General features: G+C 41.4%; 1 protein-coding gene across 1 annotated transcript; it reads right to left on the bottom strand.

The window, feature by feature from the left end:
• Positions 1-6,055: 6,055 nt before the first annotated feature.
• LOC127621678 (myc target protein 1 homolog) lies at positions 6,056-10,201 on the bottom strand. Its single transcript, XM_052095390.1, has 2 exons — positions 9,892-10,201; positions 6,056-7,221 (listed from the first exon to the last, which is right to left on the bottom strand). The coding sequence occupies exons 1-2, from the start codon at positions 9,944-9,946 to the stop codon at positions 6,635-6,637; spliced, it is 642 nt and encodes a 213-aa protein (XP_051951350.1). The 5' UTR covers positions 9,947-10,201; the 3' UTR covers positions 6,056-6,634.
• Between the last annotated feature and the right edge of the window lie 8,434 nt (positions 10,202-18,635).

Here is an 18,635-nt window from a genome sequence, read left to right as displayed (position 1 = left end):
TGTGCTTTCTTCAGAGATGGTGGAGCTGAAACGCCTGTTTCACTCGCTTCAGCCTGTCACATCTGCTACACCTGTGAAGATGACACAGGAGGATGAGAATGTTCAGAATCGTGGAACTGGGGAAGAGTCTCTTGATTCCCCTCGTTTTTCACATCATTCTGACTTGGATGTGCTTTCTATGATTGCTTCGGATTCTTTTTTTCATGATCATGGGAATGCTGTGGATGTTGCGGCACAACCATCACCTCAGGATGTTTTCACTGGTTTTCCAGCAGCGGAGGGGTCTAGTGGGGGTTCAGTTCAGTCATCTGGACAGGCCCAGCCCTCTTCTGATGATACTTTGGCTGTGCTTCGAATGGCACTTGCTCTTCTAGGACTTGATGAGTCACCTGTCCAATCTGCCCAAACCATTGTCTTTTTCAGGCAGGCCACAGCTGCGCCTTCTTTTGCCAAAGCCACTATGTAAAGATTTTGTGGATGAATTCACAAATGCCCTCACAGGTTCTAGTCCACCAAAACAGCGCTCAAAGATTGCTCGGACATTAGCATCTGTGGCTGAAGCAGATTCCATCGGGGTGTGTCATGCTCCAGAAATAGAGCAGCCTGTTGTAGCTTTGGTGGTGTCTCCTGATGAGGCCCTACGAGGGAATGTGCAATGTCCCAGTGCGCAACGTGGTCGCACAGATTCATTACTAAAAAAGGCATACAAGACTTTTGCCTACATAACTAGTGCAGAAAACACAATCTGTCAGTTGCTACTTGCTGCTACCAGTACGCTAGAACCAGCAAATGTTGTTCCTCAGTTTCACAGTTTCTGCAAACGGCTCTTTTGGCAATAGGCCATGTAACCCGCGAGCTGGATAGTCATGCAGCCACGCTTCTGGCAGCCCGCCGCCAAGTGTGGCTTGCCCAAGCAGGGACAGTTTCGACACCGGCCTCCCAGATTTTCAAGAATCGTTCCTACGGTTGTCAAAGATGCAGTATGTTCAATGGCCCTCTCTCTGGAAATTCGTTCACTGTTACAGAAGGGAGCCATTGAAGAAGTTCGTCCCCTCGTTTAGGGAGGGGGTTCTATTCAACATATTTTCTTGTTCCAAAGAAGGACGGTGGTTTCTGCCCAATTCTCGATTTGAGGCATCTGAATTTGTTCCTGAAGGTCCTTCCTTTTCGAATGCTTCGCACAGCCGACGTTCTTCGGTCTGTGGCAGCAGACGATTGGTTTGTAAGTGTCGACCTGAAAGATATATACTTTCACATCCCAATTGCTGTTCCATTGCTCCACAGTTTCCTGAATCAAGCCTACCAGTTCAAGGTTCTACCTTTCGGTCCTTCTCTTGCTCCTCGTGTCTTCACAAGGTGTGTGAGCGCAGCTCTGTCTCCTCTTTGGATGAGAGGTATGCGTATTATGCCTTACCTGGACGACTGGATTCTTTGTGTCCCCACAAAACAGCAGACTGTGCAAGACTCCAGACTGCTTTTGAGACATGTGCAGAAGTTGGGTTTTTCTCTGAACGAGTCCAACACAGACCACTACGTTCATAGGAATAACCCTGAATTCCTGCCTAATGTCTGCCTCCCTGTCTCAAGAACATGTGACGAACATTCTACAACCCTTGGCTCGCTTTCACCCGGGTGTCCTTTCACCTGTGTCCTACGACTAATAGGGATGTTAACCGCTGCTACAGTGGTGATTCCCCTGGGTTTACTCCACCTCAGACCACTTCAGTTGTGGAACAACAGTTTGCAACTAGATCCCACCAGACATCGCCATCAACTGATTAAAATTTATTACCGTTGCTTATGGGCGTTAAGGTGGTGGAGGCAGGTAGAGTTGTTGAAGACCGGAGTGCCCCTGGGTGTTGTTCCCTCTCTACGGGAGTTGGTCACGACCGATGCTTCCCTCACAGGGTGGGGGGCAACATGGAACCAGAGGGGTATTTGCGGGCGCTGGACACCAACCCAGGCCACAGAACATATCAACCTGCTGGAACTACATGCAGTGTTCATGGCTTTAAAGTATTTCATGCCAGTCCTGGCAGGCCGCCATGTTCTCGTTCAGTCCGACAATACCTCAACAGTGTTCCATCTAAACCACCAGGGCGGCACGAAATCCTGCAAGTCTCTACAGCTTACGCACGAGATCCGGACATGGTGCCAGCCGTGACTCGCTTCACTGAGGGCAGCTCATATTTCAGGAGCATGCAACCAGACAGTGGATGCTCTTTCCAGGGATTGAGTACATCCAGGAGAATGGAGAATTCATCCAGATGTTGTGCAGGAAATCTGGCTATGATTTGGAAGAGCAAAGGTGGATCTTTTTGCTTTGGAGATGACCACTCACTGTCATCTATGGTTCGCAAAGACAGAAGTGTCCAGCCCCTTGGACCAGGATGCACTGTCTCACGAATGGCCGAACTGCCTACTATATGTGTTCCCACCTATCCCTCTGTTATGGGAGGCGTTACACAGGATCTCCCTGTGCAAGCACAGAGTGCTACTCGCAGCACCGCGATGGCCAACCAGACCATGGTTTCCTATGTTGATAAGACTTCTGTCAGGCAATCCATGGAAGCCCCCCAGGAAGTACCTCCTCTCCCAGCTGGAGGCGAGCGTCTGGCACCTTCTTCCAGCTCGCCTGCAGCTTTGGGTTTGGCCATTGGGTTAAAGCCTTCTCTGGAACATTGTAATCCTGCAGTTATTCACACAATCTCCAATGCGAGGGCTTATTCCACACAACAGATTTATGCTGCCCATCGTAGGCTTTTTTCTGCATGGTGTGAGAAGCAGGGGCTCGATCCTGCAACGTGTGACATTCCAAGCATCTTAAGCTTTCTTCAACATTTACTGGAGGAGGGCAATGTGGCTTCCATGTTGAAAGTGTATGTCGCTGCGATTTCTGCATATCATGTTCCAATTGGTGGATCTTCTCTTGGATCTCACAATCTTGTCTGCAGTTTTCTGAAGGGTGCACTCTGTCTTAAGCCTGCTCGGAATCCTCACTTTCCCATGTGGGATTTGCCACTCCTGCTTGCATTCCTTTGCTCATCCCAGTTTGAGCCCTTGCAAAGCATTGACTTGAAATGGTTAACCTTGAAGACTGCCTTTTTGTTGGCTATTGCTTCTGTGAAACGAGTTAGCGAATCGTGCTTGCGTTGGTTACCGGATGACTCCGGGGTGGTCCTACGACCCAATCCTTCTTTTCTTCCAAAAGTCCTTCTTCCTCAGTTCATTAACCAGCACATTGAACTGGTCTCTTTTCAGACTTCTTCAGGGTCTGATTCAAGTGCTCAACTTTTGTGTCCAGTTCGTGCCTTGAAGTGTTATGTGAACACTACTGCTCAATTTAGACAGTCAGACCAGTTATTTGTCTGCTATGGTGGTGTGAAGAAAGGTACTCCAATGTCGAAGCAGAGGTTGTCAAACTGGATAGTGGAAACTATTACACTGGCTTACAAGGCAGCAAGGCAACCATTGCCCCGGGGGCTAACTTGCCATTCCACTTGGGCCATCTCATCTTCATGGGCTGTTTTTAGAGGAGTTTCGTTGGTGGACATATGCACTGCCGCTACCTGGGCTTCTCCATGCACGTTTGCCAGGTTTTATAAGGCACATATATATGTGTTTTAAAATACATATATATGTGCACAATTTTGAGCTAAATTTATACTGAAATATATATCCAAGTATGTAAATATATATATATATATATATATATATATATATATATATGTATGTACTGTATATATATTAGGGCTGTTGATTTAACGTGTTAATTCAGTGTGATTAATTTGACAAAAATTATGTGTTAAAAAAATTACATTAATCGCAATGCCCCCCGACCGTAATATGGAACATTCCTGAGAAATGCAAGCTTTTAGTACCACCTGTTTACTCCAGAGGGCAGTAAGTGAAATTTCTACTGCATGGCAATGCGCAGTTTATATAGTGAAGAAAAACATCCATGAGCAGCAGAACAACACAAACATGCATTACGTTCTTGCGTTCAAAACACTTGATGGAGCGCAAATCTGAACTAAAGGATCTCAAGATGTGTTCTAAGTATTAAACTATATATAACTTGACACAGTGACCTAAACATTTTATGTTTATTACACAACGCATTCAAGACGCTACACAAGCGTAATAAAAAAATGTCTGATGCAGCTGTTCATTGACGGGTCCTTAAACAAGCCCTCATAATAAATATCCAACTAATTGACAAATTCACTTGTGAAATGGATTACTGTAAACTGTATGCCAATGATTGGTTTATGTTCAATAATATGGTAGTAAACAATACATTGTATTCTAAAGCCGCTTTTTGTATTGTCTTATTAATGATGAACTCTTCTGATTTTTTTGTATTTTATTTTTATACATACAGGTGATCGCACATGCACACACACGCTCTCTCTCACTCTCTCTCTCTCTCTCTCTCTCTCTCTCTCTCTCTCTCTCTCTCTCTCTCTCTCTCTCTCTCACACACACACACACACACACACACACACAGACACACTCTCACACACACATCCAGCCATCTATCCTTGTTTATCCAATGATTTGTTAGAAACAGCACAAGGCGTGATACTAGTTCTAAAGTGACATTTTGATGAGAATGTTCTTGTTCATTGAACTGTTGTATATAAGCAATATCACACTCGCAATCGTGCTACATCAGCACTGCTGTAATTACCTACAGCACTCGGCCTGCGGCCTAATCACAGCAGTGCTGATGTAGGGCCATATCGCGTGCATGTGTGTGAGATAAATTTATAAAAACAAAATAATGGTTGTAGATTTTGTCCAACAGTTTGAAATACTATGTGGAAAGCAAATCTGTCATTAAATTTACATTTATGTCTTTATTTACCTAAATCTGTAAAGAATCGGGGACCTTTGTAGGCATTTTGGGATTATTTTTTTGAGACATTTAATGCTGAAAACCCATGCATTAACTAATGAAAGAGAAATTATTTGAGTATTTCAATAAAGCTATGACATGTAAAAATGTAGTACAGTTTTTGTCCTGTTATTGCTATATATATATTTTGCATGTATCAATATATAGCCATACATGGTTCTTGCATATATTGAAAAATATAAGCACTAGATTCCCATATATTAAAATGAATTATTTAATATATCACATTATCTTTTACAAAATATTCACATATATTTTAGTTTCGTAAGGGTACTGAGTACTTCATGACACATTAAAGTGAGTAAATTTATCTTAAACATTTAAGTTAACATAGTACCGTTTACTTACAAATCTGATGGATATGGTACTTAAATAAAATTAGTAAAATTTGCATTTCACATTTTGATCTTTTTATGAACATATGCTTCATCATGTATCACATGACATCCAGAACCTTTCCACAAGGGAAGCTTATTGCTTGCTGTTACTATATAGTCAACTAGACAACATCACCTTGCTTTACTGGCAACAGTAACAAGATACAGAAACACGACGACCGCAATAATCAACTATTTCATTTTTTTTTAGAAGTAGAAAATGAAATTCAAACTTCATAAGAAGTTACCAAACATAAAAATCTATCTATTTGTCTGTCTGTCTTCTGGATATGTTTGTCTGTCTACTGTATCTGTTTGGCTGTCTCTTTGTCTGTCTTCTATCTATTGTATCTATCTGTCTGTCTGTCTGTCTATCTACCTACCTACATGTCTGTCTGTCTGTTGGCTGTATGTCTGTCCTTTGCAGCTGGCACATCAGTGTCTACATGAAGTGTTGATTTCTTAGCATACATTTCAACCTGGTGAGAGAATTCCTTCCTCTTGTAAAGGGAAATCTACTCATGAATCTGAAGGATGTCAGGTCACTTCCAGGATGTGTGTGCTCCAAAACCTCTTTTAAATACCTCAGGAACATCTTGTTTTTGTCCTTGGTTTGTTCGTTTCTTAATAACTGCTGTCATGGACAGATTATTGGTATGTTTATCTCTCAGAATATGATAAATTAATGGTATGTGTATCATGCAGATTTTCTATTAAGATGAAAGTAAACCACAAAATCAGCATTTAATTATGTTCAAACAAACAGCAAAAAAGCATTTTGCAATTGCTTTTCACTTTGTTACGTTTATTCCAATGAGGACAACTGTGCTGAAAAAATGCATACAGTATAATGGTTCTTAAAGACTAGAGTTCCAGAACACAAAACAATAAATACACAATCTAATGAGTTTGGTGCATTTAATACATTTTAAATTATTGTTTACAATAACTATACGTTTAGGAATTTGCATGAAAAGACATGTTGTGCTTTAACATCTGTACAATGGTCTCACAAGGATTATCCTAACATTTATCACCCTGAACCTTAATATCTCTGCCTTTCTTTCTCCCACACTTTATCTCTTTTGCTCTTCTCTGTCTCATACACTCTGAAATATGAGTTTCAGGTTAAGCTTGCACACTTATGCACAAACAGAAATATACACATACACACATCAACACACATAAAACAAATGTTAGAACACATAATAAAAGCTTTGGAAAACTGTCCATGTTTGATTAGAGTTTAGGACGTCCATATCTCAACTGAGAACAGTTGTCCAATTTTGTAGTCCAAGTATACGTATATATTTATTTTCTCCCAACACTTTAGTGTTCATGTGGTTGTCTCCTGATAGGCTCGTATGATGCTCTCATAGGCAGGTGGTGGGGTTTGGCCAGCATGGAAGCCCATTAGATTGCTGTTGCCCCAGAAGGAATCCGGTCTGGTTCTGGCCCTGGGTGGAGTAACCATGGAACTGACAGTGCTGTTGAAACCAGCTGCCCCAGGGCTTGTAGTGAGAGTGGGTGTCCGTGGCAGGCTGCCCTGGGCACCCTCCTCTGCCTCACGAGCAATCTGGCTACACTGGAGAAGAGGATGAAAGGTAGAGGCCCGGAAGCTAGATTTGCGGCCTGGTGAGTCACCATAATCTGTTGGTGAGGAAGAGGTTTGCCGATGGAAGGTGAAGGCAGCACTAGCCAGACTGTTGTTGCTTCGGCGGTCATAACCACTGCTATATCGACTGAAGCCAGGCCAAGAGCGGGGTGAGGAAGACCGGGTGGTGGAACGGGACTGGTGGACCGGCAGACGGGTTATAGTGGCTGAGGCCCGACGGCGGGACATCCAGGTCAAAGTCACATAGACCATAGCACCCAACAGCAAACCAACAACCATAGAAAGACTGAAGGCCAGGATCACATCCCCTAGAGAGAGAGAAGAAGAGAGTGAAAGAAAGGATCCAACGTTGAAAAAAATTTAATAATTTTAACAGAAAAGTACTGTGAAAAGGCTACAGTAAAAACTATTATTTGGTTAACCTTATCATGTATGGTGAAAATGTATATTTTATTTAAAGAGTATATTATTTACAATAAAATATTGTAAAAAAAATGTTTGATGTAAAAGTATGATTTACCTTATAGATGATGAAAATGTATATTATGTTTAACAAGACATAATGGGGTGGAAAAACTATAATTATAAGTTTCAAGAAGTCCCTGCATGGCCCATCTGATAATATTGTTTTATATATTTTATGTTAAATATTTATGCCTACATATTTTTGACACAAGCAGCACTCTGTAATTTAGTAAACATGTTCACAAAAGCATTAAACCTTGTACATACTTTATGAATATTCTTATCATAATGTTCTATTCTCATTCTTATTAATATTCATATTGAAGTATGATCAAATGTCTGGTTCCCAGTCATTTCTGACTCAAATTCATTTCAGATGGTTAAAGAAGTGTATACTGCATGCTACTGCCATGACATGAATACTTAGTGCTTTAGGATCATTTGGGAGAAATTGTAGGAAATGTTTGAAGGTCAGTTGGAACGCCTGTCCTGAGCTTCCAAATTACACACTCACAGTGGCCATGGTCAAATTCCACAACAGATGGCACACCCAGAGTTTTCTTATACTAAAAAATAGTAATATTTTTTTTATACTGGATAAAATTGTTTATAAGAGTTTTAGGAAGCTTCCTGTTATAGGATTCCATTGTCTAGAGATATACCAGTCACATTAGCACACTGGCTGGTGTAGCAGAGAACATCAAATGTCCTTCGAAATCCCAATGATTCAGCACTGCAATTATTTTTCTCTTGAATTTTTTCTCTTGAATATTCTGGGTCCAATACAAGTCATTCTCAGTCAGCAGCATTTGTGGCATAATGTTGATTACCACAAAAATAAATTTTGACTTGCCCCTCCTTTTCTTTAAAACAAAAAACAAAATCTGGGTTCTAATTGTATTTTTGCAATAGCTATATGTAGGAAATTGTGCCCACTCACATTTAAATTAAGACTCCAGTCATATCAGTAACATTATAAAAGCTGTTTTATTCTACATGGAGAGGGTCCGCACATGGGGGCTGCCATGTTAGAATCACATGACTAGCTGAATACTACTCGCTTAATCTCAGTAACCGTCCTATTATTTGACACTTTCACTAATAGATTAAAGTAATCGTGGCTGACAGTGAATAATAAATGTCTACAATGGCATCTGAAACTGAAAACTATTGATTTTAAATGTTGCTGCATAGAAATAATGCTGATGCTGAAAAGTGATTCTAACATGGCAGCCCCATGTGCGGATCCTCTCCATGTAGAATAAAACAGCTTTTATAATGTTACTGATATGACTGGAGTCTTCATTTCAATATGAATGGTTTTGATTTCCTACATATATTGCAAAATCACATGTCTTTAGGAGTAAAACTTTTTTAATGAGAAAAATATTACTGAGTGCAACTTTAAGTAAAATCTACTTCATGACACATTAAATTGAGTGAGTAAATTGAACTTAAACATTTCAGTTAACAGTAACCAGTGAGGCACTTACAATAGAAGTAACTGGGGTTAATTTGTAAATGTTAAAGTACTCAGTGTATCACAAGTATAGCCACAAGACATAAACTATATGCATGTAAACATTATTTTAGTGTGATAAAATCACGTACAAACCTTTTATATGTAAAGTTATAGCCAATTTTACAAGAGATATGAGCCAAAATTATTTTTTTGTGGTAATCAACATTATGCCACAAATGCTGTCAACTCATCTTAACTTGTATTAAACCTGGAATATTCCTTTAAAGGGATAGTTCGCCCAAAAATTTACACACATGAGGAGAAATCTTGAAAAATGTTGACATAGCTCTTTCCCATACAATGAAAGTGAATGGTAACTGAGATAGCAAATAATAATAATAAAATAAATCTAAATAATGATAATCATAAAACATTTAGATAATAATAATATTGTTTATAATAATAAAAATGTATAATAATAATAATAATTATTATTATTTCTAGATGGGTGCAGAAGTATTTTCTTTCATACTATGTGTTATTCTTTCAACTGAATAAATGGACAGAAACAGTTATATTGAATTGAATCAAACCAATTGTATCCATTTTAACAACAAGACATAACTATTCAACATATTATAATAGGAATATGACAACTAAAACTCCTTAGAGGCTTGTGCATAAACTAATGTGGATATTTATATGCAATTTTCACCCTGGGTGAACAGAATCGGAGTGAAGGATCATCTGGAAATGACATTTGGAGAGACTGAATGGAAAAAGCTGCACACTGGCTGTGTGTGTTTTTTTTTTTTATTTTACAGACCACTTTTGCCAATATCTTTTGTTGCAAGTTACTGCTGTCTGCATTTCTGATGAGAAATTAGTTCTCTTAAAAGTTCTCAACATAGCATTGTCTTCACTCCAGAGGTTTCCATAGAAGTTCAGAGTTGACAACGTAACATTATTAGTAAACTTGTTTGTGTGCGTGTGTGTGAGAGAGAAAGAGAGAATGCTTTATTAAGAGTATAAAGACGGAAAAACATCTTACTTAATCCAAAGGACTCCAGTATCTCCACAATAGGATGGGTGCTGTTTTCTGCCATAGTTCCCTCCAGAGATACAGGGGAGAACAGAGAGGACACAGTGTCTCCCCTCCAACTCTTTCGTCCACTTACTCTTCTTTTTAATTTTTCGTTCTGTCCTCTGCTCTCTCTTCCCAGTTAAAGGGACCCTCCTCCCTCAATCTATGTGTCTGTCTGTCTCTCTTTTTGAATCCTATACTGCTCAGCTCTGTGGCATACAGGATCGTCTCCAAGGCCAGGATTGCTACTCTGTTGTTTGTAGAAATACAAAGTCTTTCCTTCACATTTCCTGCCTTTCCTGTGTAAAATTAGCAGCAGGCTGTCCTTATCTGTACAGAGCAGGGTTCCTGTGGGATGGAGGGGAAAGGGAGGAGGTTACAGAGAAGGGGGGATTCAAGGTGTGTGTGTGTGTGAAATCATTTGCTCCCCCTGGCCAATATTCATCATATTTTACTTTTCCCTCTTTCCTCTTTCTCTTCCAGACACTTGGCATGAACAATGGAGGCCGTACTGCTCTGTGTCACCACAGATGGCATTACGTCAGTTTGCAGTTTAGATGACAGTGACACATTTCATTTTCCCTTCAATTTATATGACAATGCAATTTATATGAAAATCAAATTTCAAAAGCATATGGAATGCTTTAATTATTCCAGCACAGGATAAAACCAAGACCAAATGAAGAACATCGTTGCATCTTTCTATGTATTTCATAACACAAGATTTCATAACACAATTTTCAAAATGTTTGAGCTTTTACATATCCACTTTCTACTCTGCTCTAGTCTTGGTCAACACAATGCTTCAGATTTGCCATGTACAGTCCCAGCTCTATCCTGGCCAGACCAGAATTGCACAGAGAACAATCCAGCACAAACAATGTTCTGATAAGATTCCACAGAAAAATAAGCAGTGATTTGTACCAAACTAGACTCCTCTCAATTCAGTCAGAAGTATGTGCTTTTAAAAAACAGTGATTAAGAACAGTAGATAGCACAGGTTTCAGGACAGAGCCACTGTTCTGGGAGGAGAGGGACAGGCCCTATACTGACATTTCCGCTCATTGTTGCTTTGTGCTGTGGAGCGAAGAATTCACCCATTGCTTTACACAGTTTTGAAGTAGACCTATACAGAACATTGCATTTTATTTTCAGCCACTCACTTGTGTGTAATTGCATTAAGAAACACCCCAAAACATACACTGTAAACATCATCATACCCCTTTGGAATAATAACTTTTTTTTTGTCTTACAGCCTGAAATATAATATATACACTGCCAGCCAAAAGTTGGGAATAATGCACAGATTTTGCTCTTATGGAAAGAAATTGGTACTTTTATTCACCAAAGTGGCATTCAACTGATCACAATGTATAGTCGGGACATTAATAATGTGAAAAGTTGCTATTACAATTTGTTTTAGAACTTCTTAAACTACTTCAAAGAGTTCTCATCAAAAATCCTCCACGTGCAGCAATGACAGCTTTGCAGATCCTTGCCATTCTAGCAGTCAATTTGTCCAAATACTCAGGTGACATGTCACCCCACACTTCCTGTAGCACTTGCCATAGATGTGGCTGTCTTTTTGGGTACTTCTCACGTACCTTACAGTCTAGCTGATCCCACAAAAGCTCAATGGAGTTAAGATCCATAACACTCTTTTCCAATGATCTGTTATCCAATGTCTGTTTCTTTGCCCATTCTAACCTTTTCTTTTTGTTTTCTGTTTCAAAAGTGTTTTTTCTTTGCAATTCTTCCCATAAGGCCTGCACCCCTGCTTCTTCTCTTTACTGTTGTACATGAAACTGGTGTTGAGAGGGTACATTTCAATGAAGCTGTAAGCTGAGGACATGTGAGGAGTCTATTTCTCAAACTAGAGACTCTGATGCACTTATCCTCTTGTTTAGTTGTACAGCTGGCCTTCCACATCTCATTCTGTCCTTGTTAGAGCCAGTTCTCCTTTGTCTTTGAAGACTGTAGTGTACACCTTCGTATGAAATCTTCAGTTTTTTTGGGACAATTCCAAGCATTGCATAGCCTTCATTCCTCTAAATAATGATTGACTGATGAGTTTCTAGATAAAGTGTTTATTTTTTGCCATTTTTACCTAATATTCACCTTAAGGCAAGCCAGTCTATTGCATATTGTGGCAACACAAAAACAAAGACAATGTTTAGCTTCATTTAACAAACCAAATAGCTTTCAGTTGTGTTTGATGTAATGGCAAGTGATTTTCTAGTACCAAATTAACAATTTAGCATGATTACTCAAGCATAAGGATTTGATAAAAAATGACTTTTTTCAAATAGTGATGGTGCTGTTTTGTGATACAGTGATGCCCTGATTTAAAGTACCAGTTTATTCCGATACTGTACATCTGCAAAGTCTGTATTCCAAACTTTTGGCCACCACTGTGTGTGTGTACGTATATATATATAGGCTATATATATATATATATATATATATATATATATATATATATATATATATATATATATATATATATATATATATATATATATTTTTCAATTAAAATACTTATATATATTTTTTAAGAAAAGAAGGGACAAGTCTAATTTTTATTTTATTTTATTTTGTGTGTGTGTGTGTGTGTGTGTGTGTGTGTGTGTGTGTTTGTGTGGTAATCAACATTACACAACTGCTGTCAATTTAGCTTAACTTGAACTGAACATGGAAAACATTCTTTTAAATTTAATGTAGCCTATTTAAATTTCCAGGGTGTAATGTGACAATTAATTAGGATTTTTATAGTCACTGTAGTTAATTCATTTGTGAGACTGGAATTTTTTTTTTAAGATAGTTTGGGCTGATATAATTGAATGCGAATGAAGACAATGACTACATGACCCCAAATTTCCTTTAAAACATTCTCTCTACGTCTCGTTTCATAAAAGCGAGTAGGACATTCGACTGCGACCATCTTTCACGGTAATTCGGAACAGTACCGCCGCTCCCTAGAAGCAGACTACGCAGTCTGCGTAGGGCATCAACTCCCTAAGGGGCCACCATCTTACCATAGGAGGGCAGCAGAAAGTCCACCGGCTCGTTATTCAAGGACCCGAAAGCAGTTGCGGAACACAGATGATCGCTACACGCTCATTTCACGCGAACCACCACCGTATGATGTTCAAACGTAATTAATGTTAATTCCGAAGTACCTCACTAGATGGGTGCAGAGTAGGCTATATAATATGTATAATTATATTAATGTATAATTAAAATAAAGAATTAGACAAAAAGTACACCTGTAATATCTATTTTCTTTTCTCTTTACATCATCATAACTCTCCTAAAATGTACCTCATACATTCCCTTCCAGAGAGACTTTGTTCCCTTCTCAATCAAAGGGCTGGTGCTTGTTAAAGAGTGTCGTGCTGTCATAGCAACCATGTTACGTTCCGTTTCCGTTTGTCATAGGCTACGAGTGCCGTTCGTTTAAACGAGGCTTGTTTAAAGAAGGACGCTCAGTATACTGCAGCCTTCAATGGACGTGTTCTACCTAGCACGCAGCCTTCGAAACGAGACACACGAAATGAATGGTTCAGTCTTCGGCTGAACTGAATTAATTCCTAATAATAAACCAGATAAATAAAAAGTGTTCTCTTCATAACCAGCAGGTGGCTCTGTTACTTTGTTTAGAAATCCTTTTATCAGGCCTAACTTGTGTCTATCTAATTTGCATACCAAACATTTACCCGGACATTACTATTCTAGATCTTGTTAATTAATGTATTTTCATATTAGTTGTTTGTTTATCAAAATGAAACACTCCCTTTCTTTCTTATATATACACAGGAAAACACTTAGCAAAATGTTGACATGTTTGTTACTGAAAGTGATCTTCAGAATCACTGACAGAGGATAGAGGCGTCATGGTGGAACTTCGAAGTAGGTGAGTGAGAGTGGATGCTAGGCCAATTGACTTTTGTGCCAATAACTTTGTTGTTTTGCGTCTGAACAAAATGAACAAAAAAGAATACTGTAAAAGATGTACACATTGTACAGTAGGCCTATGTTGATCAAAGCTCTCTCTCTCTCATCCATCCATCCATCCATCCATCCATCTGCAGTGACCTGGTAAAGGTCATTGCTAAGCATTGCTGCTTGAAAACTGAGCTTACTGCTTCATTCAGTCATTTAACTTTTTATCTTACAATAAAATATCTGTGTGATATAAATGAAGTGAAGAACATAAAAGTCTACCTCTCTGGTCTGGGAGTCCAATGCTTGAGATATCTCATATTTCAGCATCTTATACATTTTCCATGGGAGAAGGTTTGAAGAAATGTACAGTTGAAGCATAGCACAGAAACTGTAAGATATAAGTTGAAAATCGTAGCTAGCCTCCTATCCAACACTTTATTTTAAGAAAGGTTCGTGAACAAATTTGGTTACTCATTCCATATTAATTTATGCAATATAAATGAGTGATTTCTGTCAATAAATTGTAGGCTAATACTCTTAACATTAACTAATGTTAAAGAAATGAAACCTTTTTATTACGTGTTACCAAAATTACATAAAAATTACAATAATAGTGAATTGCTAATATTTATTTGTATTGAAAACTGTTATTTATTATTCTGTCAATATCAAAAGGTCATTGTGACATGCTGGCAACCAAAATCCCTGAGAGCATCACACACAGCAGAGATACATTCAAAAATAAGAAAAATATATCCATTGCAATCTCTAAAACTGCTCCAGTGAGAAATCAATGTTTACTGTCTTTGGCTTTTTGCTGTAACACAAATCACTAATTATTAAGCAAATACATGAATACGTTATTTAAGGTTAAACTATTATATCTGTTATTAGTGGTATTGCGACCAACATCAGACTGTTTTAAATTGGGATCCTCAATTAAACTGGGAATAGTGACTGAGATATTGAGAGCACCTGAAGTGTGCGAATGTTAAAGAGAGTAAAGCTAAAAATAGTCATGATCGCTCAAACAGTCTCTTTCGCTCCACACGTCTGATTATCATGACTCTCATTACATGTCCTCAGTTCCCCGTCTGTCGCTCACTTCGACGTTGTGTCAAAGAAGCGACACTAGGGGTCTCTTGAGCGCCGAATATACCTCTGATCTATGAAAAAGGCCAATGAGAAGTTGGCAGACAGAATTTGCATGTCCCGCCCCTGGACATATGGGTATAAAGGTGGGGAAATGCGTCTGTTTCATTTAGAAATTTTCTTCGGAGCCGATGGTCGTGTATGCAGCGAGCAGCGTGTCACACACCTGTCCCTCTACCTCTGGTCGAATCTGCTGTTGGATCTACGGCGCACATCAGCGGCTTTCTCCTTCTCTGCACGGCAGTGCAGTTTGCCCCTGGGCTCTTCGACAGCGCAATACTAAAAAGAATGTTGTATAAAAGAGTGATTTTCTCTAAAAGAGCAATAGACAGCGGCGTTGAACGTCCTTTTCAGGAAGCGTCTTTGTAAAGATACCTTTCCGCCCCTGTGTAGTTCCTGGATGCGGTAGAGTGTTCTTCGCTTCAGACGGCCACAGGCGCTGTCTCGTGTGTCTGGGCTGCTATCACACCGAGGCAGCGTTTGTGGATGGTTCATGTTCTCATTGCGAGAACATGACCATGGCAACGTTGCGGTCGCGGCTTTCCTTCAACCGAAGGAACACCACTCCAGCCGCCCCCCACGTCGCTCCTTCTTCCCACAGGATTGAGGATGACGTGGCTGGCGATGGAGGCGATGCGGGGATGGCTATAAAACGTGCTCTGCCTCAACCCGGGCCCAGCTCTCAGCCCCAGCGTCGAGCACCCCGCAGGAAGCGCACGCCCCATCTCACGGTCCCCCTCGAGGACCCGGAAGGCTCCCTGGCGCTCCTGAGATGATCGACCCAGAGGCCGAGATGCTCGCTCCGGAGCTGGTAAGCAGACCACTCTGTCCCCTGGTGGAGGGCCAGGAGGAGAATCTTTATTTGAAGTTATTTCATTTGCCACACCCCTCCGGGGCTGCGGTACCCACATTCTCAATAAAAGAGCGATTTCCTTTGTCTCTGGGTCACTTGGCCCGCAAATGCCGTTCTCACGGCACTCTGCTGCCAGACCTCGTCAGTCCCCTGGAAGCGGACCCCCCGCCTCCAGCCAAGCCACGACTGTCCCCCGGCCGGCAGGTTCTGACGAGTCTAGAGGACGCCAATGCTGGACCTCCTCCTCTGTCACTAACCCACCCCCTGCCGGGTGTGCGGAGCAAGGTAAGTACTTCAAGTCTTTTCTCAGCACCAGAGCCTCAGGCTTTCGCCTCCCGACACCATACTACCTGCTCCGCCCCGTTGCGAAGCCCTGCCGGGTACATAAAAAATAATCGTCCCTTTTGTGCCCCTAGCACGGAGCTTGGATGCGTGGCTTTCACTTCCCAACCCGTCTCGCTGGCTGGCCAGGACCATCTGACTCGTTTACGCAACTCAGTTTGCCAGGCCCCGCCACCCTTAGTGGGCATCCGCTTTTCCGCAGTACACAGCGAACATGCCAAGTCCCTGCGCGCGGAAATCGCGACCCTTTTGTGATAGAGCCTATCCCTCCAACCGAGATGAAGAAGGGTCTCTACAGCCCTTACTTCATCGTACCCAAGAAAGGCGGTGGCTTACAACCAATCTTGGACTTGCAAGTTTTCAACCAGGCCTTACCCAAACTCCCGTTCAAAAATACTCACGCAAAAACATATTTTAACTTGTGTCCGGCATCTAGATTGGTTCGCATCGGTAGACCTGAAGGACGCATACTTCCACGTCTCAATACTGCAAGTACGCATTTCCCCCAATGAGCCTTCTTGCACAGGTGCTATGCAAGGTCAGGGAGGACGAGGAACAAGTGACTCTAGTGGCTCCCTATTGGCCCACCCGGGCTTGGTTCTCGGACCTCATACTCCTCAAGACAGCCACTCCCTGGCAAATTCCCCTGAAGAAAGACCTTCTTTCTCAGGGACAGGGCACGCTCTGGCATCCGCATCCAGACCTCTGTCCCCTGGACGGGATGCGGAAAATATAGCTGATCTACCACCTACTGTTGTAGACACGATCAACCGCGGCTGGGCTACGTGCCCAAGGTTCCTACCATGCCCTTCAGAGACCAGGTAGTGAACCTGCAAGCGCTGCCCCGGGAGGAGGCGCACGCAGATCTTTAGACGCTCTGAGCAGCTCTTTCTCTGCTTCGGTGGACAGCGGACAGGGAATACTGTCTCCCAAACAGAGGCTCTCCCATTGGGTGGTGGATGCCATTTAATTGGCCTATTGCACCCAGGCCGTACATGGCTCAGCACATGGCGTGATTTAAATTGGACCCCTAGTGTCGCTTCTGCGACACAATGTCGAAGTGAGCGACAGATGGGGAAGGTCTAGGTTATGGATGTAACCTCCTTTCCCTGATGGAGGGAACGAGACTTTGTGTCCTCCTGGCCACGTCGCTGAGCCGAGCCACTGTTGTGGCCGACCATTTCCTGCTCCGGAAAGCCGTGACCGCAACGATGCCATGGTCATGTTCTCGCAATGAGAACTTAAACCATCCACAAATGCTGCCTCAGTGTGATTGCAGCCCAGACACACGACAGTGCCTGTGGCCGTCTGAAGAGGAGAGCACTCTACCGCATCCTGGAACTACACAGGGGCGGAAAGGCATCTTTAAAAAGACGCGTCCTGAAAAGGACGTTCAAAAGGATGCTGTGTATTGCTCTTTTAGAGAAAATCACTCTTTTTATAAACACTCTTTTTAGTATTGTGCTTTCGAAGCGCCCAGGGGCAAACTGCACTGCCTTGCAGAGAAGGAGAAAGCCGCTGATGTGCGGCGTAGATCCAACAGCAGATTCGACCAGAGGTAGAGGGACAGGTGTGTGACTCGAATCTCGCTGCATACACGACCATCGGCTCCGAAGAAAATTTCTGAATGAAACAGACGCATTTCACCGCCTTTATACCTGTATGTCCGGGGGTGGGACATGCAAATTCTGTCTGCCAACTTCTCATTGGCCTTTTTTCATAGATCAGAGGTATATTCGGCGCTCAAGAGAGACCCCTAGTATCGCATCTTCGACACAACGTCTCTTTCAAGGGGTCATGAAGTGCTTTTTTTTGTAATTGAAATATCTTCCCTGAGGTCCAATGATAATGTTATAAAATTTGTTGTTTTCTTTACACCAAAACAGTTACAATTTAGTAATATATGATCATTTTACACCCTGTATTTGGCCCTCTGTCTAAAATGCTCAGTTTTGGCATAAGCTCCTCCTTAAAACTTCAACGTAAACGCCCACATCCAGCACTGATGTACACATCGCTGGAAACACATCAAAACGGTCAGAGACGTCCATCTTAGTACAGGTTTGCATACATTTATGAGCCAAAACATTATGACCACTCACAGGTGAAGCGAATAACATTGATCATATCCTAACAAGGCCACAGTGAATTGCCTTTCAGAGTTGTAACTTGACACCACGTCTTTTAAAAGCGGCGAGATAAACGGCAGCGGTCAAAGAGTCTGCTTAGTTCATGTTTATATACAAAATAATGAAGAGTCCAGATGGGTCCCCTTTGGTGTTATGTTAGGAAACGTTTGCCACACAAGGCCTTCTCTTTTGAACTGTGCACCAAGGGGCGGGGCCATGGGTGTGATGATGCATGTTTTGGGATGTGTAAATACAAATGGGCAATGTTTCGTGACGTAAGCAAATGTAAA

This window comes from Xyrauchen texanus, chromosome 28, assembly GCF_025860055.1.
Source record: "Xyrauchen texanus isolate HMW12.3.18 chromosome 28, RBS_HiC_50CHRs, whole genome shotgun sequence".
NCBI lineage: Eukaryota > Metazoa > Chordata > Actinopteri > Cypriniformes > Catostomidae > Xyrauchen > Xyrauchen texanus.
Note: the sequence above shows the minus strand (reverse complement) of the source record. Positions and strands in the feature narration are given on the sequence as shown.